The sequence below is a fragment of the Zeugodacus cucurbitae genome, chromosome 6 (assembly GCF_028554725.1).
Source record: "Zeugodacus cucurbitae isolate PBARC_wt_2022May chromosome 6, idZeuCucr1.2, whole genome shotgun sequence".
In the NCBI taxonomy this organism is placed as follows: Eukaryota; Metazoa; Arthropoda; class Insecta; order Diptera; family Tephritidae; genus Zeugodacus; species Zeugodacus cucurbitae.
In genome coordinates this window covers 70,308,280-70,336,065 of record NC_071671.1, presented here as the reverse complement: position 1 = coordinate 70,336,065, position 27,786 = coordinate 70,308,280, and the positions used below count along the sequence as shown (strand labels likewise).

The following is a 27,786-nucleotide window of genomic DNA, read 5'->3' as shown; positions in this document are numbered from 1 at the left end:
AAAATAAGTTTCGCTTAAAACTTCTAATTTAAACACGGGCTACCGAATGTATGAGGTTTATTTTCACATTACTCAGAGACATATGTATGTATGTTCTCCATATAATAGTGTTGTGAGAGCAACAACGTAAAATACGTTAAGAAGCGTGAAATAGCTTTTTAACCTTCTCCCGGGATTATCTCTGCGAAATTGTTGCTATTCTCTGTGTCCAAAATATCAAGAATGCATTAGTGGCCTTTGACGTGCATTGTGCAAAATAAAAATATAAAACTATTTACCCTAAGGCAGAAAATAGACGCGAGCATAATTGCTTGATGTGTACATATGGATGCGCAAGTGTTTCGCCGAGTGATAAACGTATACATATATAGTACTTGCATGTTTGTATATTTTTATTAATTTACTTTGAGTTTTATATATCGGCATGTGCAGTTTGATAGCATCATAATAAATTAGTGTGCTCATCTACATATATATTCGAAATTCTAATAATTTTATTTCATTACAGGAATTTTATTTGATTGTCCCTACTAAGGCTGGAAACTTACACTTTCATGCAACCACTCTAACAGCATTACTCCACATTTTTTAGCAAGAAATTACCATATTCAGAAAGTAATACGCTCTCAGTTGGGATTCCATTCACTTTACTTTATCTACTTTTGATTTATGCGCCTCAAAAATATTGAAAATATCCATTTGAATTTCGCGTTTTTATTTATTTCTTTAAAAAATAATTTATAAAATAAAAAGGCTTAATTGTATGAATGAAGTACGTTAATTAATTAGTAATATATTTAACTTAATGGAAAACTACAACATTCTACATACACATACACACAAAAACATATATATAAACATGAATATATTACAATTTTTTTAGAGCAAATTTGTTGCGTGTCATTTATGATTTATAAACTAGAGCAGCAAAAAGTCGGTTCAAACGCATACAATACAAACACAAACACACAAGAGCTACTATGCTATTATACAATGATAATATCGATCATAAAGCGAGCGACATATATATATATATATATATATAATTTTAACAATTTTTGGCACATAACTGACTATGTTACTTCGTTGAGTTTCCCCAATCAAAGTGGAAATGGTTTGTACATGTTTTAAGTTTTTTCTTTTATATAAATTCATTAACATTTTTACAGCTTAATTTATTTACAATTTCATATTTGTTAAATATTTAGTTTTCAATAAACAAATTACAAATATTTGGAAATCTCTATTTTATTTGTCTCAAGCGTCTTAGAAGTCTTTGCACACATCTTTACCCAGTAAAAATGGCAAAAACTCATTTACACATCAAGTATTATCCACAGCTCCGTTTGTAATACTGAACGCACCCACCTCCTTGTCATGGCGTGCGTATACGCGGCAGCCAATCGACGCTAACGGCGCGACTCGGTCGCGAAAATGTGTCTGAGTCGGGAAAACACAAGCGTTGATTGTATTAACGGAACTGGCATCTGTTGAACCGAGGAGTCAGCGACTTCTGCGGCCTCCTGCCCTGAGGCGCTCAAACCCCCAAGCGTCCAACGCGCAACATGCAATTGCAACTGTGTTGCATGCAACTAACAGCCGCTCAGACGAAACTCTCCTGACGCGTCAAATTGAATTTGTGATCGCCTTTGCCACTCGCTCCACCACCGCCAACCTGTTCGGCAGCTAGTTCCTGCTTTTGCGCCTGCAGCAGTTGGCGCGCCAATGCCGAGATGTCTCTGCCGTGGCTACCGTCCAAGGACCATGCACCGTTCGCGCCACCACCGCCGCTGCCAATAGACATCGCCTGCCGGAAGAAGGCGGGTACGCGATGCTGCTCCAGCAGTTCAATGCCCAGACTGGATTCGTGCACCAAGTGTGTCAGCGTGTGCAGCACGGCTTTGATGGTGCGGCGCTGTGCATCGCTTTCGGCGCGCGATTTGTAGCTTTTATAGAACTCTGTTTGATATACGCACGTGATGAAATTTATGATGACGCCATTGGCCAAGTGACTGTGGCACTTCTTGTTCGCCGACATGTTGTGCAACATCGCAACGATTTGTTCCTATAATCAAGAAGAAGAATAAGAAGAATGAATTAGGATAAGTCCCAACAGCTGATTGCAAATATACTCGGAAACAACTAAATACGCATAAGATTTCACTCGTACACACACACACTCTTAAATGCGCACAAAAGGCTTAGTGCCTACGTCGCCTGCCGCAACATTGAAAGTGAAGAATTAGGTTGTGCCACAAAACAAAATGAGAAATCCATTTGATTCTAAAAGCAAAACGTAGGCTGAAGAAAAATTGCTTTACAAATACGGAAATAAATTTCACCAACCCCGAAAACTTCCCCACACACACACTCAGTTGGTAACAGGCAGCGGCACCAGCGTTGCCGTCCACAACCACCCAGCCGCCAAAAAGCTCATCGGTGTCGGCACTAAGCTAAAGCATTTTGTCATTTCGAATCTCTGCACGCGCCACGTGAAGCTCAGCTAGTTTGCCTGCCAACTCGTAACCCGCTCCCGAGCGCTTGTGGTTGGTTTCTTCGCCCAACAGTCACTTCAATATACCATTTGAGGAAATGTTATTTGAAAAGCTTTCAATAAAATTAGAAATTGCATTTTTAGTAGCGTCTGACTGACTGAGTGATTTATATACTCCAATCGACCGACCGACGCAGCCTACAGCTGTGAAGACCTCACGCTCTGCGCGATTCGGCATCGATTCATGTCATTCGTCAGTTCAATGTCCCCACACAGCACACATTTGGCACGGAACGTTGGACGATTTACGAGATTTTTTAGTTCTTTCTTTCTTTCATATCACTGCTCATTGAGATTTCATGCTGTTCGCCCTTCTTATCGCAACCCAGTCTACATCTCTTCAGTGACTCATAAAATTCACATTCTAATAGTAAATTGATTTCGCCTTTTGTTTTTGTTTTTCTCTCTTTGAACTTGTATTCTTTTTGCTGATAATAAATGATTTCATGTCCTGTTGAATTGGGTGTTTCATTCCGTCACGCTTTGCAAAGGAATGGTTGGGGAAGGAGGCTTTGAATGGATATTTGTTTTTCCATTGACAATTCGGAGGCTCACATCTTTTACTTATGAAAATTTAAATATTTTAAAATAAAAACTCTACAAGAGCGATTGGATAAACCTGACTTCAAGATTATGGTATCTTCTTTTCTCCCTCATATTTTTCCCGTACAACCTAAAGGTTCTTAGAACCTCAAGAAGAGGTGACGACGGTGACGACATTTTCGTTCGGTCAAGATTTCTTATCACCGTAAAATTTAAAGAGTCAGAGAAGACCTAGTCAGACAATTCTTCTAATTTGTCTTTAGTCTTCTTTGAAATATCCAAGATGTTGAATTCCAAGCTCCACAATTCTCTAAACTTTCCTCATATCATACAAACACATCCACTTTTAGTAAATTCTCTAAGTCTCAAATACTTACATAAAGGAAAATGGACGCCTCTTCGCCACGAGTCTGCACCACCTCGATCAACTTAAATATGGCCTCGTTGGACATTATCGAGTAATGTGACGTCACCTCGATACGACTGAGATTATTCAAAGCCGCGGCACATAACAACAGCGTCTGTGCGCACGCAGTGCTTGTTATCAACTGTGTTAGCCCCTCCACAATGATCTCTGCACATGCCTTAAGGCCGTCAACGCGATGTTCCGGGCCGTGCCAAGCAGCAGTGATTTGTGTGAGCAGCGAGACCGCCTCGCGTCGCTCAATATCGCCGCGCTTCAATTCGCCTTTGCGCTCCTTACCAGGCACCTGTATAATGTCGCGTACGATTTCAATGCCGCCGCAAGCGCCCAACTGCGCGATCGCCGCTGGTGAGCAGCAAACTGTAGCGAGTGCACGTAAAGCTTGCGCGCGCACCGACGACAACTTACTCTCGAGACAGACGATGAGTAAGGCACGTACGGCTTCGTTCTGCACGAATGCATCCGTGAGTGAGGCGAAACCCTCGTAGTCGATGTTCATCAGCGTCGCAATCATGTTTATGTTGGCACGCAGCATGAGATCACACTGACCCTGTTCGACACTCTGTACGATGACGCGCACCATCTTCTCGAACAGCTGACGCAGACTAATCAGCAGGTAGCGCTTCAGCACGTGCAGATCATCCAACAGCGACTCTAGATTGATGTAGTGTTGACGCTCGAGTGAGTAGCGCGTGTCTTTTGTTATTATACGTATCTGCTCAATATTCTCGTCATAGCGCTTGCGATCGGCACGCGACTCATTGAAGAAGACGGCGCGCCGTTCGAGCACCTGTGTAAATTCTGCGACATTCTCCACCAACTGTTCAGCGCTAGAGAGCGCTGCGTGCAGTGTGGCCTCTTGCGTGCCGGATAATATACGCTCTACTCGTTCGAAATCCGACTGCATTGAGAGCGCGCGCTGCTGCAACTGACGTATCAATTTGGCAACGGTGTTCGTTGTTATCGTCAGATTCTTGAATGCCTCCTGCGCTATTGACTTCGTCTGCAGTGTGGACATCACTTCGTGTTCATACGATGAACGCAAGTCATGCAGCCAATGCTGCAAGTCCGGTGTGTGACCATTCAACAATGGATTATCATACTCATGTGTGACATGGCGGAAAGACATTTGCGTCCACGGCTTCGCGTTACTCTGTTGGGCGGCTTTTGGTGTGCTCGTACTGCCCAGGAAGCGTTGCTGTTCGTTGCCTTTCAGTGGCGACAATGTGTTATCAATATCGAGCGCATCATACTTAAGCGTATTGTTGTTGCTATCTTCATTGAGAGCGCTCGTAATTTCACCACCGGCGCCCAGCACAACCGTCTCATTGTTGTACGGCTTTGCGGTGGGCGTTGTGGCGGCCACACCAAGATAGACAGTTTCATTGTTGTAATCTGGCACAATATGCAAACGAGTACGCGAGCGATTTTGTTCCGCTGAACGGTCAAGCTCATCAAATGAATTGCTGTCTTTCACTACGCTGTCGGCGTCGCGCTCCTCGTCGCTGTTATCTGTGTCGTTGAGTAGAGTGCGACGCTTGGTGGGCGACAATGGTTTCGTGAGCTGACGTATGATGCGGCGACGTCGTTTCGGTTGTTGTTGCTGCGCTTGTTGCGGTGCGGCCACGGCCAGTCCACCGTTCGCATTGGCATCGTCGAAATTCAATTTCTTCGCAGCACTCACAGCCTCATCCATCAGCAGTTCATCGGCAGTCAGGCATGTCGGCAATTGTGTCGTTGTTGAGTCTTGTTTCGCGGCTAAGGCGGCATCCAGTGCGGCCGTTGTGGCAGGTGAACCGGAAAATGATATACGGCGCGATACGTTCACCAGCGGTGAATAGAATTCCGATTGGCCTACGCGTCGGATGACGGTGGGAGGTGTCTCAACCGCCACCGAGCGCACCGAACTCGGCGAGCTGACCGCACTGTGTGAGCTGCCCGTCGATTTGGCGCTGGGCGAGGAGGGTTTCGACGAACGTCCGCCGAGACTGCGACCACTGTGCGACTCATCATTGTCAGAGAAACCGGAATCCTGCAAATATATGCGAAACATGGAAATGATTGCTGAGATTAGTAACAACGAATGTGTGAAGCTTTTTGGTTTAGACGACAAGAGACTTATTTGCAATGGCGTACATCTTATGATGACATTTCACTCACCTGACTTCGTAGACTGCCAGGACTGTCACGTTTGCCCCACGACAAGCGCGAGTTGTTGTGCTCGTCCTCGACTTCCTGTATACGCGACAAATTGCCGATGTGCGAACGAAAGCTGCCCGTATCCAGCGAATGATATCCGCCGCTGTGGTTGTTGTAATTTGAACGCTGCGCACTCAGTGGTTGGGTCTTTTGTGTGAAGTAAGAGCCATAGTAGAAGCCGCCGCTTGTGAAACTGGTGCCGTTGCCAATGGAGGATGCGCCGCCAGCGGCTGACGACAATGCCAAGGATGATGGTAACTGTTGATTATCGGAGCCCCACCACACCTTGCTGTAGCTGCGTTGGAAAGCCATTGTTTTGTTCGTGTTGTTTTTTTTTGTTCCGTTTGTTTTAACGTTGATTCTGCAAGCAAGCGAGGAAGTGAGAGTTAGTGTGGCTCTAGTGAGTATAGGAGTTTGTAAGGGGGGTAAAGTGTTCAAAATGTTTGCATTGAAATAAAATTAAAATTGATATGGCATCACACTTAGCACAATTTATGCTCTCTATAAGTATTAGTGTAACTATGTACAACGACACTGCCAATTAAATGCGCAAATATACCGTTATTTGCCGAAGTACTTACAAGCCCACACACGCATACAAGCCACAGTTACAAGTATAACTTACAGTTACACTATTGATGTTGCAACAGTTTTACAAGCACTCCACAACACTGCTCTACACTCAACTTCGATTCCACATAAATGCACACACACGCACACATTTGCAGTGCAAGCGTCAGCAACTGCGGCAATCGCAGTTATTTAACGGGAATTACTGCAAAAATTGACATTTTATTGGTTTCCACTATGCACCGTTTCGCTTGCCAGCGGATGGAGTGGCAAACGGCAAGCCGATCATGGCCGAAGTAATGGTTGTGTATGAGTGTGTGTAAACAACCGCAAACGACTGCGGCAGCGACAAGAGTGAGGAGCAATTTGTATGTGTGTAAGTGTGGGTGTGTGTGCTTAGGCAGCGCTATTACGCAGTAGACATGGCACATTGATTGCTGCCATTTACGAGTATGAGCAGTTGAAAGAGGTCAACTAAGGTGTTTGACTTCTAATGGTGCTTTATAACTGTATTCCTGAGCCGATTCAGAGCTGGAGTGCGCTCATTATAAGTGGAATGTAGCAGTTATTTTTTTGGTGATTATGGGACACTTACTGTGTTGTTCGATGTTGTAAAATATAATTGAGCAGTATTTTGTAAGGGTTGCCATCTGTATGAAAATGTTAAGTGAGTAAATTTTTAAATAAAAATAAGTTCTTTAATATGCTAAGATACTAAAGAAATTTCATATTTAAAAAAAAAAAAATTTAAGTAGTGTTGCCACCTATTTGAAATATTAAAAGAAGGAGTTTTTATAAAAAGAAATATAGACAAACATTACATTCAAAGAAATGTATTAATATCCTAAGAAACAGAAGATAAATTTGTTTGGTGTAGTGTTGCCATCCTTTTGAATTTGTTTCCTAATTTAAAGATTATTAAGTAAATTGAATACTGCTATTGCTATAAATGTAAAATACAGCAAAAAAAATGTTTTCCCAGAAAAGAGTTGCCACCTGTTAAAAAAAGTGTTGCCTATGACAAAAATAAAAACAGACATACAAAACAAGATTTAATATAGCTGACACTAAGCAACTTAGTCAGCTCAAAATTAAAAATTTCATTAAACAATGTTGAGTTCTTTCATGTATTTTTGAATAATTTGTTTTTCTTGTTATACACAATATTAAATATAATTAAAATCTATTTACAAAACACGTATTAAAATTCTAACTACACTGAGCAACATTAAATTGTCCCTTTAACAATTTAATAATTTCAATTTCCTCCATTTCCTCAGCTTTGTGCATTTCATTTTAAGCAACAAAAACATTAAAATATTATGAAAAAGAAACTGCACACCAAGCAATCACAATATCAATTTTATTATACTATTGTGCACACAAACCTATTTTTTATATTGCAACGCATTTTATTTGCCAAGTGTGTATGGGTAAAGAGCTTAAGCGCCGTTTTTGCGCCGCTCGCCAACACGTGTGCATTATGTGTATACTTTTTAATTTGTAATATATTTTAAACAACATTGAATGTAGCGCAATGTAACAATGTAACAATGCAACAATGCATAACCGCATAAACAAACAACGGTTGCATTTGTGTGTTACACACCAGTTACACACGTACGGCACTACTAGTACGAGTACGAGTACGAGTATGGAGATTGGCGTTACGTATACGCCATGGTGTACATGATGCGCGCTTACCAAAGGTTGGCTAGCCCAAAAGGCACACACATAAATACCCACGATTGTGTGTGTGTTTATAATAACAACAACAACAACAATGCACAACGCTGATTGTTGCCATATTGAAATATGACACAATTTTAATTTCCGCAAGAAAAAATTAAATTTCCGCTTTTGCGTTGGCATTTTGTTGTCTCTTTGGCAATATGAATAAATAATAAAATTATTTTAAAATGTAAACAATAAGCAAAAAGTAGTGGCCGAGCATTGTATGCCATATAATGTAAAATAAAGTAAAAGCATTAAACGTAATCAATGAACAATGCGCGTGTGTTTATATGTGTTTATATGTATTTATTTATTTTTTATTAGCCTTTTGTGCGTACACAAACACATCAATTTATAAATGTGTATGTGTATATATATATATATGATAAAGGTCGCGCGTGCACATTGACGGCGCGCTGAGGTCAACGCTAAAGCTCTTATTTTTCCAACTAATGCGCGCGCATATGCCGCATTGTATTTGTTGTTGGCAAATATTACAATGTTTCATATTTAAACGCGAAATCAATGTCAGTCAGTGCGCAAACAAAAGCAAAAACAAAAAATGTCAGCGGAAAATGAGTTTCTTTAGGCTGTTTGTATGGAAAAAAAAAAACATTTAATATTTCCAAGCGATTGCGAGCAGATTTTTTTAATAATAAATTGAAGCAAGTGAAAAGCTTACTTTATTGTACTGTATCAAGAGTTTAATATAATTTAAAATTTTACTTAAAAACCTCTTAAACATCTGGCAACCACAAGTTTTTATAACTGTAAATCTTTCAAAAAAAATTTCAACTTGCATTTAACACAGATTGCAATAATCAAGTACATCTTCATTGCCGAAAATTGCACAAAATCACAATAGAAGCAAATTCTGTGTGCAGCACTGCGTATACGTAACATTTCAGGCAAAGCTGTTGTCATTGCACAACTTCAACAAAATCAATTGTAATTCAACACAAATGCATATGTCACACACGCATAACGGTGTTAGCACTTAGCACATGTGCATAGAATATGCGAAACATAAACAGTGCAAATAAGTATTTATTTATTCGACTGCTGACTTGACTGCAAGCAAATAGATGTGTGTGTGTGTGCGCCAGAGCCTGTTTAAAGCATTAAGTTGCCGCAAATTCGAAAGGCACTCAATGAATCTTCGAAATGCCGACAAAGTCACTGTGGCGAAATTGTGTGAAAATCCCAGCAAAGCAAATGCTCATAAGCAGCTTAAAGCGCATACCGGGCGTCATGCTTCTGGCAAATGGACGAGGCAAGCTTTGGATGCTGGTAATAATTTAGAGTAAATAATTTTAAAGGCGATTGCAGAAACAGAATTTGGATTTTTAGGAACATTTTAGATATTTTTTAAATAAAAGAAATTAAAAATAAATATTCTTCTCATACAAATAAAATTTAGAAATATATTTTTAAATAAAAACAAGCTTCTACATAATATTTAACCAAAAAATAATTATTTTAGAAGCAAACAAAATTGAATATTGAATTTAAATTTTTAACTCTTTAAGCATATTTTTGGCCCTTCGCATCTATTTTTATGCGCAAGTGCAAACAAATCACATGCAATTATCTTCAGTTTGCATTTAAGTGGCGGTCGACATTACACAACAGGAATTTCAATTTCAATTTAAATAAATACAATTATCTCTCAATTGTAACAAATCAAATTAACGCCCAGTATTGGAAAACATTTAATTTCCATTTGGAATACATTCGACTTCTCAGATTTGAAAGCAAAAATTATTGCGTAATTGAGCTAAAAGCACGTCCATATGTTTTACACATATCAATTTATGCCAGGATGTATGTGTGTGTGTGTGTGGTGGAAATCTGAGGAAATTAATTTCATTTGAAATTTAAGCTGCTGACCACAAGCGGCAAACGCGCTCCGTTGAAGCCACTTTCAAATGTGTGTATGTGTGTGTGTATGCAAAGTGTATAATTCCGCAGCCACTTTAACTAAATATGGCCTGCTTGTAAATTTAGTTGTTGTTTTATTGTTTGTTTAATATTTGATTAGGCATAATGCGGCTTAACACACAAATTTTGGCTTGTTCATGTAATTTGGCACAATCGAATAAGAAATTTTCATAATTAATGTGAACTGCCGACTAATCAACACACAACAGCTCACATTGAACACGCGCACAGACATACACACATACAATAATATAAATCCATTTATGTGTTGTATGTGTTGGCGGCCAAAAATGTGTTCATATTGATTTAGTTTAGAATTTGTGGCAGATTCCACAAATTGAATTACGGTAAAGTATTCAAATTTTATATACAACTGTTTGTATGTATACGTCTTTGTATGTGTGTGTTGGTGAATGAACATGCCTTTTGGTTGCGTTTAAATATTTGTTAAGATTTGCATACATTCTTAATAGGTTAAACTGAAATGTTGTCTCTTTGAGTGGAATGTAATTATTGAAGACATCAAAAGTACCAGGAAATTAATATTTTAAAGTAATTATTCAATTTAAATAAAATGCTTAAATACCGAGTACTGGATACCGGTTATCAAATAACAAATACAAAATATCCAATAATAAAACCAAATATCGAATACCAAATGCCATATTTCGGATACCAAATATCAAACATCAAATATCAAATATCAAATATCAAATATCAAATATCAAATATCAAATATCAAATATCAAATATCAAATATCAAATATCAAATATCAAATATCAAATATCAAATATCAAATATCAAATATCAAATATCAAATATCAAATATCAAATATCAAATATCAAATATCAAATATCAAATATCAAATATCAAATATCAAATATCAAATATCAAATATCAAATATCAAATATCAAATATCAAATATCAAATATCAAATATCAAATATCAAATATCAAATATCAAATATCAAATATCAAATATCAAATATCAAATATCAAATATCAAATATCAAATATCAAATATCAAATATCAAATATCAAATATCAAATATCAAATATCAAATATCAAATATCAAATATCAAATATCAAATATCAAATATCAAATATCAAATATCAAATATCAAATATCAAATATCAAATATCAAATATCAAATATCAAATATCAAATATCAAATATCAAATATCAAATATCAAATATCAAATATCAAATATCAAATATCAAATATCAAATATCAAATACCATATTCCAAATACCGAATACCAAATACCGAATATCAAATACCATATTCCAAATACCGAATACCAAATACCGAATATCAAATGCCATATTCTGAATATTAAAATACCACACACCCAGAATTACAAACGTAAAGTTCCTGGTTTGAAACATGAGCTATTACTATAAAAACTCCAAATGTGGCATCAGGCTGGTTCCAATTTAATGAAAACCCATTTGAAATGTTAAAACAACTTCGATTGTGAAGAAAAAAGTGAGTTTTTGCAATTTACACTAACAATTAACGTGGCAACGTGTGGACAGCGCCACAGTCAACTGGCAATCAGCATTTTGCCGACATTTCAGCGCATTTTTCATTCAATATCTTCATTTTTCGGCAACAGAAAAGAGGAACAGACACAAAACAACAACAAATGGCAAAAGTTGTTGAAAAAATACTTAAAATATATATTATATATTGAAAACATCAGACAAATATTTATATACGCAGCAGATGTGCGTGCAGATAAAGCCGTGTGTGTGTGGCAGACAGTGAAATGTAACGTGCCATTGGCATATGTACCGTTAACGCAAAAAACCGCTAACAGCAATCAAATTACCTTACATGTGTACAAACACAAAATGGAATACGACTGACAGGTGGAAAAAATATAGATTTACGGTTACACCGATATATTGGATGCCAAGCACAAACACACACACACATACACACTTGATGTAGGCAGCTTTATGTGTGTTGCTATTGTTTTTATAGCCCCAAATGTCAAGTCTCATTCGCTATTAATTGACAGTCGAAGCAGAAAATATTACCAACAGCCAGTCAGCCAGCCAGCTAACGAGCGGTAGTGGGGGGGCGGTATGGCGAAAAAATTGAGGCCAATGGCGGTACATATTGCCGTGCTTTTTTCCGCTAATATATTTAGCGCAAAGGTAAATGCGTGCAAAGAGTCACATGTAACGATAATAAAGTTGATTGCTGTGAGTAAACAAGCATATGGTTTGTGCCCACAGCCATGGCTACTGAAAAAACCAGCGACTCATACATGTAAATGTGAATGTATGTGTGTGTGTGAGTAAATAGTAGATTTCATTTGTGTTTTTGTTGTTTTTCTTTTCTTCAATTTCCATTTTTAATATTTTTCGCCGCTTTTTCTTGGCTGCCATGAATTGTAGAAACGAAGAGCTCATCGCTCTCTCGCTTCATGAGAACGTCATTCAATTACGTTTCTTTAAGCATGAAAAGAATAGTTAATATTTTTAAATAAATTTATTTTAATTATTTTTAATTATTTTTATTTATCTGTATCAGCTCAATCACAGTGCATGCCAACCGCATCAAAATAAAATCACACATTTTTCTTTTGCATCTATTCCGATTTGTCGCAACAAAGAAAGTATGACAACAACAACAAAAAGCAAATCTGCGTAGATTTCTTTTATTTTGCCAATCAAATAACTATAATAAATCCGCTCTTATTACTCAGTTTGTGTGTGGGAAATTGCAATCTGTTTCTGCTTCTTTTATTTTGTAGCAGTTTGCATTCAACCGAATCGAATTGCTGACATACTTTTGCCGCACACGGTAAATACCATACAGCAATGGCATAGCTGTATTTTTAAGAGCACTTTGTTATGCATATTTGCATTTGCATGCTGCAACATATGCGCTCTTAAATTTATACAAATTTGTTGAGAATATAAATATTTTCGATGTGGTCTATGTACTATGCAAAAGGGGTAAAAGGTATGAGTTGTTGGTGGTTTTTCTTGTTATTCAACAGTGTGATGTATTTGTATTTGTTTTTTTTTTATCTGCGAATGTGTGCAATAAACCTGGACTGAAGCGAGCAAAGTTGAGTTTTTACTTAAAATGGAATTTATCGATTTAAATACCTAATATCAAATATCGAATATTAAATATCAAATACCGAATATCAAATACCGAATACCAAATACCGAATATTAAAAACCGAATATCAAATACCGAATACCAAAAACCGAATACTGAAAATAATTTACCGTAAACTAAATATCAAATACCGAATATCAAATACTGAACATCAAACCTCAATTACTGAATACCAAATACTGAATAATAATACCGAATATCAAATACCGAATACCAAAAACCGAATATCAAATACCAGTTACTGAAAATAAATTACCGTAAACGAAATATCAAATACCGAATATTAAATTATCTATCAACCAATTAGCCGTTATGCCTTTGTGGCCTGGCAGTCAGTTAGCTGTACACTTAAAAAGAAACGGATGTTGCAACAAAAGTATAAACAAGCAACAATAACAACAAACAAACAAGTAGAAACACATAAAATCCCATAAACGACGTAAATCATAACGAAACGATGAAGTCAATGGGGCATTTCAACGAGCCACAGCTCCCGCTTGCAGCGTGTGCGCGGCAAGATTAATTAAGATTTCAACACTGTTATTGGCATGTGTTGAATGGTAGCCGAAACACGCACGGCGGTCAATGAGGTGTAATCGCCAGCGTTTGTACGCTTCCGATATGTGCGATGCCGCAACATAAGATAGCCGAGAATTCATTGCAAAGCTGAAACGTACACAATAAATAAGGCATTGATACTGCAGCAGCTGTTTATATGTGTGTATGTATGTGTGTGTAGTGTATGTATGTTGTTTTTGTACGCTTTAACAGCAGTTGTTATTTGGTTGCACGTGGCAGGCTTGTTGTGGTCGCCGCGCCTACAACCATATATATGAGCGACAACGAATGCGCCGTGGCCAGTTATCATGCCGCCAGTCGCACGCAATATCAGCAGCAACATGGTGGACCGTAATGACATACACCGTTATATACTGCGTACTGCCAAATTATAACGGATTTTATTATCGAAGAAGAATAAAATGGCAAAGGGATGGGGAAATGCGAAAATCAATGTTTTATCGCAACAACAACTATACATACTGGCTCAAACTCACTCACACACACCCACATCCATCCGTGTTTTACTTTCTACTTTGCCACTTTTCAATTAATATTTACCGCTCTATTATGCTTAATGATTATTGCGCTGGCAACCAGTTGTACAAAAGCAATATCAATCGGCCACTCAGCGCAGCAGCCACACACACACACACAAGCAAAGGTGCTTGAGCATGAGTATGTTGAAAACGCCATTAATTTTGTTGATTTCACGCAGAAATCAGCCGATATTATACGCCGCAAAGTAGTTAAGCGTTCGCGTCAGTGTGTGTGTGTGTGTGTGGCATTCGAAATACTACAAATTACAGTCTGCACGCGTTGCCAGCGTGCGTGTGTGTGCATGCATGAGGTCGTCGTGCGACTGGGCGTATGAGTAACATGTAAAATAATTTATGCGCGCGGCCCACATACACCGCCACAGCGCACACGCGCGTCCATGCACGCATGCAATTTGCAACTGTCGGTTCGCATAATATTTTCCACTTTTCGCTTGAGTCTCAACACAATGCCACTTATTATTGAGTTTCCTCAATTACAAATATAAAAGTGTGAGCGGGGGAGGGGAGGGGAGGGGAGGGAGAAAAGTGTGAGCAAAACGAGAAAAATGCTGAATGAAAGCGTTGAAGGAAAATAAAATAGTTTCGTTGAATGCGGCTGACCGACACACAATCACACAATTGACACAGCTTTATGACGAAGCCATATCCTTTACAGTTGCGTTTGTGTAAAAGCAACGCTTAAGCGCGTCACTGCAATATGGCTTTGCCGGATATGCGGCAATAATAAAAATATATTTTTTTTAAATTCTCTGTAAACAATTGCATAAGAAATAATGCAATAATAATAAAATAATAACGCCCAACAATTGAGTGGAAACAAACTGGCGATAACTCAGCCAACAATACCGAAATGCGTACATATATATTATATATATGAGTAACAGTAAAAATGCGCAATTTTTTATCGGTTTTTTTTTTGTTTTTTTGTGTGAAAAATTACATTCATTTATTTATAGCATATGTATGTACATAAAAATATAAAGTTTGCGTTTCATGTCGGTTCGCTGTGTTGTGTAATACTATGTTCATAGTAGACTCTTAATCTTGCTTTACAAACAACAATGTGAAATACATTATAAATAATTAATATTAGAACTAAAAGTTGATAAGTGTAAAGTAGTTAGTTTATCTCTAATACCAGTGGTTAATCCGTTAGCCAACTTTAACGAACGCCTTACAAGCGAAAAGTCATTTGAAAACGTTCTTCAATAACAGAACTCTGTATCACCGCAACAATTAAAATATATATATATATAGATATGCATTTTTCCTTTCAATATACGCAGTTCCACTGCGCTTTCGCCTTAAATATGTATGTAACGGTATATATATTTAATTATCATTATAAACGCTCGCATTGGTCAATAGTTCTATGAAATTAAGGTCAACGAAAAGTAAATGTTCAAATAATATCAGTGATAGCCACACATAACCGCATAAAGTAAATAAAGCAAATATTGAAATTAATACTCAAGAAAATATATATAAAGCTTAGAAGTAGTTTGCGTTTTTTTTTCGAATCTCGAATCGTAAGGCAGCAAGCACCAATTTTCGACAACTCAAATCATTAGCCGAGTTTTTCAAGCAACTTGAAACGAGTGGCTTCCTCGAACCGAACAACAGTTATCACTGCTCGCGCTTGACGGCTGCGGACTTTGCGTACATTTAAGAGCTAGCATAGCATTAATTCTAATAAATAAGCGATTAGATAGAGTAGTATTAAGCGCACTTGGTATATGATGGCTGGCATTGGCGCATGCCACGCTCGATGACCACCCTCTAGACGGTGGACATTTGTTCGTTTAATTGCAATTTGTATATTTTAAATCATATCTTTTCTAATCACACTGCCATTCTCCTCACTACACGTACTTTGCAGCAGAGCCGCCCCAAGGGCGCTGAACTCAAACGCTCCGATTTGCACTCATCTGACATCGTTCAACACGAGGGTGGTCGTGTAGGTTTGCGATTGCACCGCCTTCACGAGCGTTGTCTTTCGCGTCATTTGCTGTGTACCGTTAGCGTTGATTTCCTCGGTACTACTCATGAGCACACCCGTCTTGGTGTTGACCAGGATGCCATTGTTGTCGCCGTCGTGCACGTGCACTGGCGCGTCTTCAATGCAACCGACGGTGGTCACCTGCACGTCGGTTTTGGAGAGTCGCGGCGATCGTGCACGTCGTATGGGCGAACGCGCGCCACTGCTGGACGCTACCTCATCGTCGCTGTAGTCGTCGGTGGCGCTGCTAATCGCGCTGCGATTTGAACTCAGGTAGGAGGGTTGCGGCGCCAAGTATGGACGTCCGCCACTCATCGCCGAGTTGCGGTACATGCCGCCCGTGGTGGTGGGTGTCGCGGTAATATCCTCTTCGGAGATATCATCGAAGGCCGGTGGCGGCGTCGATGAACCGGACAGCAGCGGTGGACGTGTATGCGAGGCTAAATTCTGTGATGGCGTGCGTTGCGGTGTGCGCAGCGTGGTCGAGCTCTTTCGCTTCGACGGGGAATGTTTCAGCGGAAAGGTGGGCGTCTTCTTGAACACAGTTTTACCCATGAAATTTTGGAAGCGTTGCGCGTAGAAAGACGGTCGGCACACCGACACAGTGTCACCGTTGTAAATGATGCTCTTGAAGGTGTGTTCGAGTTTCTTCTCCAAACGATACGATTGTAAGATATCGATTATACCGATGTAGAGGATCAGACGTTCATCGTTCTCTGAACGTGCAGGTATACCACCGGCTGGCACATCTTCGTCCTCCTCCATGGGTATGTCCATGTCGGCTGTGATCGATTCGAGTGCCGTAGAATGTGCCACCAAGCGCTGACGATTCATGCTGCGCGAGCGATTCAGTGCGGCACCAGCCGACTGTAGCGCTGTGGTTGAGCCCGCATTCATGGTTTGATCGAAGTCGGGCGGCTCCGGTGCCTCGCGCACTTCGTCGGAACGTTGCAATTTGGCGCGTGCATTTCGTATGCGTTCCTCACGTTTTTCTTTTTGCGCCAAGTCCAGATTGTGTATGCCCACCAACAGCGAGTAGTCCATTATCTGGAAACTCTCCAAAACCATACAATCTCGCTGAATTGTCTTTATGAGCGCATTATATTTATCTGTTTCTAGAAAAATGCCATTCGGATGATGTTCCATGAAGTCCAAATCCTTAAAGGTGGGACTGGCTTTCTGGCGTTCGGTTTTCGATGCCTTACGACGAAAAGTGGAGCCTTTTAAATCATATTTGGCGTGCATTTTAATATCTGACGGCAACAAATTGTTCATCGCCACCAGACGCACATTCTTTGCATTGTAATGGAAGCAGTAAAGGCCGAAGAACTTTGGCAGTAGAGTGCGCGGATTCTGCGACAGATTCATGTAGTAGCCCGGCAGTAGTTTTTGTAAAAATTCACATTCTTTCTTCTGCACTGTCTTTATGATGAACTCGTCGTCGTCGGTCAAATAGAATATTGAGCCGGATGCGCCGGGATTCGATAATTGGCGCAATGGTGAAGCACACATCGACATCAGAAAATCGTCGGGTGCTATGCCGAACAAATCGCGAAAGTAACGAAAAGCAATTGGCGCATAAACTTTGAAACGAAATTCGCTGTAATGATGAGCTGGTGTTATGGATGAACCATCTGGTGGGAAGGCTATTGTTTCCATTTCCCAAAAGTCTTTCATGAGCAGGTCCCGTTTAGGTTTGCTAGCCAAACTGCCAACCGTGTGTTGTATGCCCAGCTGAATGGAGCCCATTATTTGCTTAGATTGTATGCGTTTGTACGTCACTTCGCCACCTTCGTCAACGCGCCGATGTCCAATTTTCTTCTCATGTTTACCAGCCGCCGACGGGTTTCTCGATATGCTTGCATCCAGTGTGGAACTGGCGCTACGTAGACGCTGCTGCTGTGCCGCAGTGATTGCCATTTCGGCCTGCATCAGTCGTGTAGACTCATCGCCGCCATGTTCCGCCGCTGCTTCACTATAAAAGTTGCGTGACGTCGATGGCGTCGCAGGTAATATACTATTTACGGTATTAGTGCTTTGATGCACGTCCTGCAGTTGCGTTAAGGTTTCATCAGTAGACAATTTCTTCTCCGGCGTGACAAGGGGCGTTATGGTGACGGTGTTGACAACAAGAGATGACGGTGGTGTGGAGGGTTTCGATGTTGTAGGCGAGACGCTGGCAACTTCGTCAACTGTCGTCGGTACAGTTGAATTTTGCGGATTTACCGTTTCCATTTCAATGGCATCCGCTGTGTCACCGGTTGCCATACTGCCGAGCATATGTTTCGTGTTGTACACGTGTTGCTGGTCTCTGTGTTGCTACAGAGCGTCAGTTAGAGGTCTGAAAATTCGTAAGAGAAAATCAAAATTGGCAAACCTACTTTGCAGTAAATTCAAAAGCAGGCAAAAAAGTTGCAACATTTATATCAAATTTTATTCTATTAAACTTTTAGTGTTTTGGCCTTTCTCAAAAACAAATAAGTATGATGAAGCTACTGACCGAGAAGCAAAACATTTGGATATTGTCTGCCTGTGGAGAGGTCACGTATTCAACCGGGTGCACATGCATGCATCTGTGCACAGCCGAAGTCGATCGCTACCATGTCACCAGACAAGCCAATGAAGCATCACAAGCAAGCACAAAAACTTTTGTTGCGCATTTCTCTTTCAACTCAAAAACGCATGGAGTACATGAGAGGCAACAAAATTGCAAAGGAAAATATTCAGCTTAAAATGCTAGACGCGTACAAGTGCAATGTCGTTGCACCGTTTATGGATGTATGGTAAGGTGTGGTCGAAGCATTGTCAATCTCGTGCGCACTCACCCACTACATTGCCCGTCTGTTGGATGAACAACTGTTTGCAATCACAATTGAAATCGATAATGTGTCATCATTGATTATTGAAATAAAGTTCTAAACTCATATATAAAATATTTTAACGAATGAGGTCCAGTTGGAATTAATGCATATATAAAAGCGAAATTAAACATTTTAAATGAAAACTATTGGCCCTCATCTGGCCAACGCAGAAACAAATTAAGTATAAATAAAAACAAATACAAAGGTTATGCCTATGATATGTATGTATTTACATAAGTGTGACAGTTTTTCTGTGCAGCCGCTCTAAACATGTGTATATATAACGCTTGTTTTGGAGCACAAGTATAGCAACCATATTTTTAAATGTTCATTTTAAATGCTTTTGTCAAAACAGAACGCTGGCATTGTACATGGAAACAGACAACGCTACGTAAGAGCCCAAAAGCTATTTTTACGCACAGTTGGCGTTTCAAGTGATCAACATCTGAATTGACTGTGAATCAGATGGAGAAATTTCTGATTATTATATAAAAAATCAAAAACAAATATGTTTGTATGACTATGATAGCCAGTGGTTCGGGAACATTTATGTAAGGCATAACAAAAACGTGCTACACAGTAGATTATCTACTCAATTGAAGGAGGAATGAATTGAAGTCAATTAGCGTTGTGTACTTACACATATGATTATTGTGCTGATTTATATACATATATGTACATATGTAAGCTATGAAGAGCATTAAAGCATACAAATATTTTTTTTATTGAACATTCTTATCATAATAGCTAGGTAGAGGCAGTCGTACGTCAATAGCACTAATCTATCTTCCTGCTTGACTTATCAGTATTTTCTGTGCATTCCTCTTACGTAGCAGATATTTTATCTTTAATTACTAGTCGCCTATCTCACTACATGACATTCGTCTGTACATCAAGGCAGCACTGTATAGACTTTTGCCACTTAAATTGTGTTTTAAGTTGCTCACTAACCATTGAAATTACAATAAATATATTACAATTAAAAGTAATAAAAAAAGTTGGTAAGAAAATTTTCGATTTAGCTTTGTAGTTAGCTACAAACGCTTTGAGCTTTCAATAAACTGGGCTTATGCACAACTTTGCTTAGCACATTCATTGGCATTGGAAGTATGTCGTCATTTCGTCGCATTTTTATGGAATTCACAACTTTTCACCTTGACTAGCGCTCGGTGTATTGACACAAAAGCAAACAGCTGATATGATTTTAGCATAAGCGTTTGCAATTGAAACACATACAAATACACAAACAAGTGTGTATATATATCACGAAGATAATGATTAATTAAAATATCAATTGTATTAATCATCCGTCAAAAATACGCTTGAAGATCGAATAAACAAGATGATTAAATGTTGCAACTTTTTCGTACTGTTTTCAATACTACTCACAATGTGAAAATATTCCAAAAGTATCCGTAATTTCAACATATAAGTGGTTTCCAAATGAAAAAACACACTTTGTGTCGCCCACAAACGTAAAGAAATTCAAACGCGAACAGTTGAGGATCGAGCAATGCGTTCACTGTAGATTTTTATTTATTTAAAATTTTCCGGCCTCTTACAACAGAGAAATCGGCGTAATGCGCGTACCACCATCTGTTCCGACACGTACACAGCAGCAAACTCTTACGGTTGTGCTCCAGCACCAATTCCCAATTTAGCACATATTTCACACAATTTTGCTGCACGTTAATAATTCCAACATTAATTTTCGCAAGTAAAAATTAAAAGAATTTTTCTCCACCTCTTTTGCATATAATTTTATCCGCAAAATCAATCCAACACTTATTCACTTCTTATTCTATTCCAAAGTCGTCTGCGCTGATGAATTTTCATACAATTGTCAACGCGAATAGTCAACGAAGTGTAAACGAAAAGACATGATTGACATTCGCATCGGCCGAACGCGGTGCGAGTGAGAGAGCTAGCACTACTTACACTGTAGTAATATGAATCATAGGCGCAACTACTGTGCAGGGCGGCCTCACACGGCGGTAATTAGCGATCAGTTACATTTCACATTTCCAGACAGGGTGATGACTCCACAAATATTTAATTATTCGCGAGACTAATTGAAGAGATTGTCGGTGGTTCACATGCGTATAACGTATATGGCGTTATATTTATATATAAATATGTATGTATATATAAATATTTATTTATTACATATAGATATAAACCGTTAAATGCTAAATTATTGACGCTGGTTCTTTTTATAACTCCAAACCCCATTTTTTCACAATATTTATAAGGAATATGGCAGCTCTACACAAGTTTGAAGTTAGCGGAACTTCCGTAAAAAAATCCTTTTTGGTATTAAGTGGCAGCATCCTCTGCGTCCATCTTTTTAAATTCGCGATTGTTTCACATTTGCAAATAACGTTAAAATTGTATTAACTTGAAGTGTATTATTAGTTTGTTTTAAATTCAACCTCATCAAATTGTCATTTTTCAATTAGCCAAGAGAAAATGGCTTTATATACATACTTACACTATCAACTAATAGACTTGCGCTCGGTAAGTCCAACGGCAAGTCTTTGCTGTCATTTTCATTTTGCTCCAAAGAAAGCGTAGAACGTGCACTAAGTAAAAGCAATTAGAAAATAAGAAGGTGCTGAGTGACCTATCTAAATTACGCCATACTCGTATTGATGTCATTAGTAGCAACACTTGGGTGTTGTTTTTTGTGGTCGTTTGTGCTTTGTGGTTTAATGACTCGCTGACCATAAATAAACCTGCAGCCAGTACTTACAACTAAACACGGCGACAGCGCTAGCTTTAGTAGTACTATGAGCGAATATTAATTGGATATTGGCAGGCACTTGAAGCTCCAACGATTACACGAACGCTCTTTAGCTTGGTAATCCACAACGCCGCTAAGGAACAGACGACCTAAATACTCAAGTGTTTGTTGGTTGGGCGAACAAACTTCTTAATTAAAATTCGATGGGCATGCGCATTAACCAAATTAGTTATATTTTGCGTTTAAGTGTACTTGAATAGCGGAAAAAATAATCTAATAGATTTTAGTTTTTATTTTGTTGTTGTTTTTTTTTTTTTTAATTTTTACTTTCAGCGTTTTTAATTTCCACGGCTAAGTACGCAATTACTGCAGAAGAAATCGTACGACCATGCTTACTTGTTTGGTAGCTGCTGCTCGTCCTCGGCTTGTTATTAAAATTGTTGTCATTGACCACTCGAATATCTGCCAGCTCATCTACACGACAAGTGCGTAAATTCGCAATTACCACAAGCTAATTTGCAAATATCCGTATTTTTAAAATTAGTTACAAAAATATAAAATTCCATTATTTCAGTTCCTCATTGCCCCGCAGCTCAAAAACAGGTTCTGTATGGCAAAGAACTTTGTACATCACCGCGCAATGAAGCACATCTCCGCCAATGAATATTATGGTGGCTGTGATGATTAAGCTATACTTAGTGTGAAACAACTGGTTGCTGTAACCACAGAGATATGCAGTGAGTGTCTACCGAAGTGGTTACTTAGTGCACGCTGAGGGGGAGCAAGTGATTGCAGCTGAGTGACCGCATTCGGTACGCCGAGTGTGTCATCCCGTACAGCTACTACAGAAACAACAACTGAATATACAGTAAATATTTATTGGATGTTTACATAATTGTCACCTCCAATCGCCTTGTTTCACTATTTCTAGGTATTTTCATTCTGTTCTCGTACACTTGCTCATACACATTGGCAGATCACGTTTGCAGTAGCAGCGTTATGATATTTATTGCCTCAAAGCTGACTACCGCTGGTAACTTTGTTATTGTTGTCGTTTATCTCCTTTTTACGCTGCTGCCATCTTTGCTGTTCTGTATATGTGTATATGTGTCAGTAAGATTTTGAATTTACATAAATTGTTTTGCGCTTGAATGACTGAATTATATTAAGCTTTAATTGCGCTTCTGCTGGCATTTTGTAAGCTATTGAGATTTTAATTATTGTCGATTTATAATTATTGCAGCTTTGAAGCATTGAAAGCACGAGTAGTATTAGCTGTAAGATATTTATGGAAAACCTTACGTGTTGATTGTCGCAGGTGTACCTAAATGAAATGCACATTGATACTCATATAGAGATATCTATTACTGAGTAATCCATAATTGTCGAATGTATAAAACCCAATTGGAACCCATTTGAATTATAAAAAAATTTATGATTTCTAATTTCTTCTTTCTTTTCAGATGAATTCTATACCACAAATTGCCTATGGTATTAGAACCTATAAAAAGTTTAGTAAATATAGAAATTATAGCAAAAGCCAATGTACTCGTATACTGATAGACTTATTGTGAAATACTTTGGGACAGCCCTATGAGGGGTATTTATTTAATGGTATACAATTTGAATGTTTAATTGAGTCACTAGCGTCTGCATATGTACAATGTATTCTTTTTAGACACATGCTTACATAAATATCTGACTTTATATAACAATGTATGGCGTCGACTGCACGTGCTTAATGGAGATAGCACTGAGTATAGAAACCCAATTGAAGTGGAAAAAGTTAATACACTTTAAAGTGCAGCTGATAAAACAAAAAATACAAGAAATAAAAAGAAAAAAAAAAAGCAACAATACATAAGTAAGTACCCAGCCGGAAGTTGTCACTTAAAGTTAAAAAATCATTAAAAATGGTTCTTACACTGTTTATTGGTTTAGCAACGATGAATAATGAATGACCGACGACATCTATGGGTAAATGCTTTAAATGTGTCAGATAACTTGTCGCTAAAATCACTGCGGTCCTTTACAGACCCATTTTTCTATATTGTTTACTTATTTTTAATGGAATGACAAGAGCAGAGAATTTATTTTCGGTTTAGGCATTCTCTACAGACCAAAATTGCTGCTGCATCAAATTGTGGTTTACGTTTTTACAGAAAAGCCCAGCTGACTATTTTTTTTTTATTTTATTTTACTTTCGGTGACACATTCGGTGCGACGTACAGTTCACTGCTGCGTTTGAATTGTGTTTTCTTTTATTCATTTATTTTTCACATGCCGAAAATGGCCGAAGTATACACAAATGTTTCTATTTGAATTGCTTTAGACTTTTGGTCAGCAACAATTCCGAACTATCAGTTGGAGTTCGTAAATGTCATTTAAGCACCACAAATGCCAAGAAAAAAGACCAAAAATACCTCAGAGCAATTAGTTTATATTTTATTACTTGCAGATAACTAAAATAGACACATTTCAAAGTACAAACATTTGTTGCGATAAATTGGATACGGTAAACTTATTTTAGAAATAACAATAACTGACATAGAACAGAACAGTAGCGAAAATGGCAGAGAAGAAAGTGGCAAAGCGGGTAGAAAATGCTACACAACAGCGGATTGTTGGGGCTTATGGCAAAAGCGCTAAAACAAAAAAAACGAATGTCGTCCGTTGGGTCATTGGCTTCGTGTAGTGCACTGCTGACCAGTTCATATTCAAGTTAGACAAAAATCAGCAACAAAAGTTGAGTTTAAATACGCCGAGGTGTCAGCGTTATTTGAGTGCGCACTGAACGGTGGCACTGACCGTGCGCTTTCAACCGCAGCTGCATAGAGTACCGTTGCATGTAGTTTTGGTATCTGTCCATGAGCCCACAATCTGTTGCTGCTGCTTTTCCAACAATTATACGCTAACTGTACCGCATTTGGACGCATAATGACACTAATCATAATGACAAAAGGTTGTCAAGACGACGTTAAGAAAGCCATTCAGCAATTGTTGTTGACTGCTGTCTGATGCATCAGCTGTTGATTATGCGTCCACTGAAATCCGAGGCATTACAGCTGCTGCACACTTGAGGAGTGAGCTACTTGCTTAGTTAAAGAAAATTCCAAGTAAACGCGTTTAACGGTGTTAGAGAGCTGCTTCAGAGACGATAAACGTTCCGGGTGGAGAGGGGTGGGCGAAGTGTACACTATCTTCGCTTTTGGTAGTGATTGGTCAGCACGTCAGGCGTGTTGGTCAGCGCTGACAGTTATGGCCAATCGTCACTGCAATTGTCGTGCTCGTAAATGCGCATCAATGCGCACACAATTGTCCATTAACTTTAGTTGCTGCCATAAGTCTAATTGAATTGAAATAGCATTTGCGCTTGTAAATCTCCACAAAATTATCGCCACTTCGCCATAAATGCAATTCAATGAGTCAATGAGTGTCGTTTAAACGCTACCGAAATGGTCACGATAATGTAAACGCTGTCGCATTTAACTTGCCACAGTTCGCACCATTTCAATGGAAAACTAAATGGCGGTTGGATTTTATTAAATTATTGTGTGCTTTTTTATCATTTCTGCTTTATTGTTATTGTTGTGTGTGGATTTGCAGGAAATCGCATTTATTTAGTTGTTGGTATTTGTTGAGGCCATTTGTGTAATATATAATGTTATGCGCGTTGTTGTTGTTGTGCTTGGTGTAAAATAAGTGTTGCAATAATTGTGTCAATCGTTAACACTTTTCCGCGCTTTATGGCACTTGTGATCAGACAAATGTATACACATTAGGATGGTTCTTCGAATTAATGAAATCATATTTTATATAATCTTCTCAAGATACATATGTAGTCTATATAAGTTGGCTTAGTTGAGTATTGGATGTAATTCCAGATATTTTAACCAAAAATTATAGCTGAAGCACCTCCACCAACTCATAAAAATATATGTTGAATATATTCATGTTTTGGTTAGGTTTCAGAGATCTTCCTCGAGACAAGTGTCTTGATAAATACTACTTTATATCGTCAAAAATCATAATATTTTTGATTGGCCGAGTCTGTAGTCATAATTCTGTATTTGACACACCTTAACCCTTAAGTATTATTTTAGTACAAATATATGCGCTTACATTAGTTTAAGTGTTGTGCATGATTTTTACGATTTTGCTTTCATTATTAAAAATACTGCATTATTTACCGCATAATTACGGCTTAATTGCTCTGCTTACTTCATTCCAATAATTAATAACGGCATTTTTATATTGCGTAATTTTAAAGCGTCGTATTTCAATAGATTTCCAATTAGCAAACAAATATAAATTTATTTTTAAAGCCCACTAAGGTTATGAAACTATTAATTCCGGGATTAAATTGATGTATATATATGATGAAATTAAATTTTAATATATAATTTACAATAATTTAATAATAAAAAATATTAGCGTCCCAAAAATATGAAATAAATATTAATAAATGTTGTGCTATATATATTTTAATTAAGAATTTTCACTTTTACTTGTAATATAAGTATAGTAAACAGACATAACGGTTCAACTATCAAATTGGATATAAGTTTCATAATATATATCTATATACAATTTCTTACTAATTACAATCCAATAGTCAATAATTCCATAATCATTCTCTTCCTACAGATGTTTTATGAATGCTTATGTATTGGAGACTTGTATGTATGTATGTGTAAAGTACAAATGAACGGAGAATCCGCGATTTGTGGCGCTTACGCATACCCATAGCTACATAATTAAGAAATGTGTATTTCCAGCAAAGTCAGAAATGAGTCACAAGTGATATTGATAATCCAAAAGTCAGGAACACAACAAAAAACAACATCACCTATGCGCACACAAAGAACTTCAGGAATGTCGCACAGACCCCAGCACACAAAGAAGACTACAAAGCGAGGTTTCAGCGCATAATTACCAATAATTACTGAGTCTAACATTGTTAGCAAAAATATGCGCCCACAATTGTCGTCACCCAACAAGTAAGTAGAACAATTTGCATTATGAATTTATTTTGACAAATTGACAGTGCCAATTAAGCCATAAATTATAGACAAGCCAAAGTAACCAGGTAGTTATTGTTTGTTATTATGTACATATGTACTTATTATAGTCAAGGCTTTTGGCATTTCATACTTCGCACGTAAGGTACCGTTACTTTTGTTCGGAAACTTTCTCAATTAGTACTTTCTTTTGTTTGATTTTTAAGCACTCGCAATTGTAGAAAGAGATAAGCAAAATAGAGCTTAAAACAATGGACACTCACACGTTGGCAAATTGATAAGGTTTAGAAGTATTTATTGAGCAGAATTTTGATATACTTGTACAGCGGTGGGCATGCAAATGAGGTAAATTTTAAGTGACTTTTCAAAATTTTCATTGAAAATTTAAGAAAATTATTATTCTGACTCAAAGTGCTGTCAGAAGCTCAAAATGATGGCTAAATACTTTACTACAGAGCTGCCAAAGCTCAAAAACTCTCAAAAATTCCATAAATTTGTTTAATTCAATATAACAAGTATTAAATGCGGAAAATTATGATTCTGAAAAGCAAATCTAAATATCTGATGTTCACTTCTTCTGAGTTTCAAACTTCAACTTTAAAAATTGTCAACAAAATTTTAAATTATTTTTTTGTGATTTTTCAATTAAAAGCACTTAAATGTGCAGTCAGCAATTTCCGCTGTCTTTAAGCCGTTAACAGCCAAAGCTCACTTACCTAAATTGCTTCCACAGGCGTTGCACTCTTGCAGAACACAGTGGAACTGTAATGAGTACACGTAATCCAAATATGTTTGTATTCAAAATCGATGTATCGTTTCGTAAACCGTAAAAGGCGGCGTGTATCCGGTGCAAAAATGTCAGTAGCCAAAATTATTGGCACTTGCGGTTAAGAATGTCTGCTGTTACAAAGTCAAAAGCTTTGTTTTCTT

The 27,786-nt window shown here is 38.0% G+C and overlaps 2 protein-coding genes across 4 annotated transcripts; both read right to left on the bottom strand.

Moving 5' to 3' along the window:
* Positions 1 to 696: 696 nt before the first annotated feature.
* Positions 697 to 27,708, bottom strand: LOC105221228 (uncharacterized). Its single transcript, XM_011198020.3, has 4 exons — positions 27,573 to 27,708; positions 5,682 to 6,081; positions 3,475 to 5,553; positions 697 to 2,065 (listed from the first exon to the last, which is right to left on the bottom strand). Exons 2-4 carry the CDS (start codon positions 6,030 to 6,032, stop codon positions 1,604 to 1,606), a joined length of 2,892 nt encoding a protein of 963 aa, XP_011196322.1. The 5' UTR covers positions 6,033 to 6,081; positions 27,573 to 27,708; the 3' UTR covers positions 697 to 1,603.
* Positions 15,468 to 27,715, bottom strand: LOC105221227 (phosphatidylinositol 4-phosphate 5-kinase type-1 alpha). 3 transcript variants are annotated; one of them, XM_011198019.3, is made up of 3 exons: positions 20,837 to 21,077; positions 20,482 to 20,774; positions 15,468 to 18,572 (listed from the first exon to the last, which is right to left on the bottom strand). In XM_011198019.3, the coding sequence occupies exon 3, from the start codon at positions 18,509 to 18,511 to the stop codon at positions 16,157 to 16,159; it is 2,355 nt and encodes a 784-aa protein (XP_011196321.2). In that variant the 5' UTR covers positions 18,512 to 18,572; positions 20,482 to 20,774; positions 20,837 to 21,077; the 3' UTR covers positions 15,468 to 16,156. The 3 variants fall into 3 exon arrangements, with proteins under 3 accessions (XP_011196321.2, XP_028893517.2, XP_011196320.2); XM_029037684.2 differs by lacking the exons at positions 20,482 to 20,774; positions 20,837 to 21,077 and adding an exon at positions 27,573 to 27,715; XM_011198018.3 differs by having other exon boundaries at positions 20,482 to 21,077.
* Positions 27,716 to 27,786: the final 71 nt, after the last annotated feature.

Excerpts from the sequence above, each read along its gene's own strand:
- LOC105221228 (XM_011198020.3), bottom strand. The coding sequence starts at position 6,032 with ATGGCTTTCCAACGCAGCTACAGCAAGGTGTGGTGGGGCTCCGATAAT. Across the intron at positions 5,554-5,681 it reads CTGGCAGTCTACGAAGTCAG|GATTCCGGTTTCTCTGACAA; the intron begins GTGAGTGAAATG and ends ATATATTTGCAG. Across the intron at positions 2,066-3,474 it reads AGGCGTCCATTTTCCTTTAT|GAACAAATCGTTGCGATGTT; the intron begins GTAAGTATTTGA and ends TCTTGATTATAG.
- LOC105221227 (XM_029037684.2), bottom strand. The coding sequence starts at position 18,511 with ATGCTCGGCAGTATGGCAACCGGTGACACAGCGGATGCCATTGAAATG.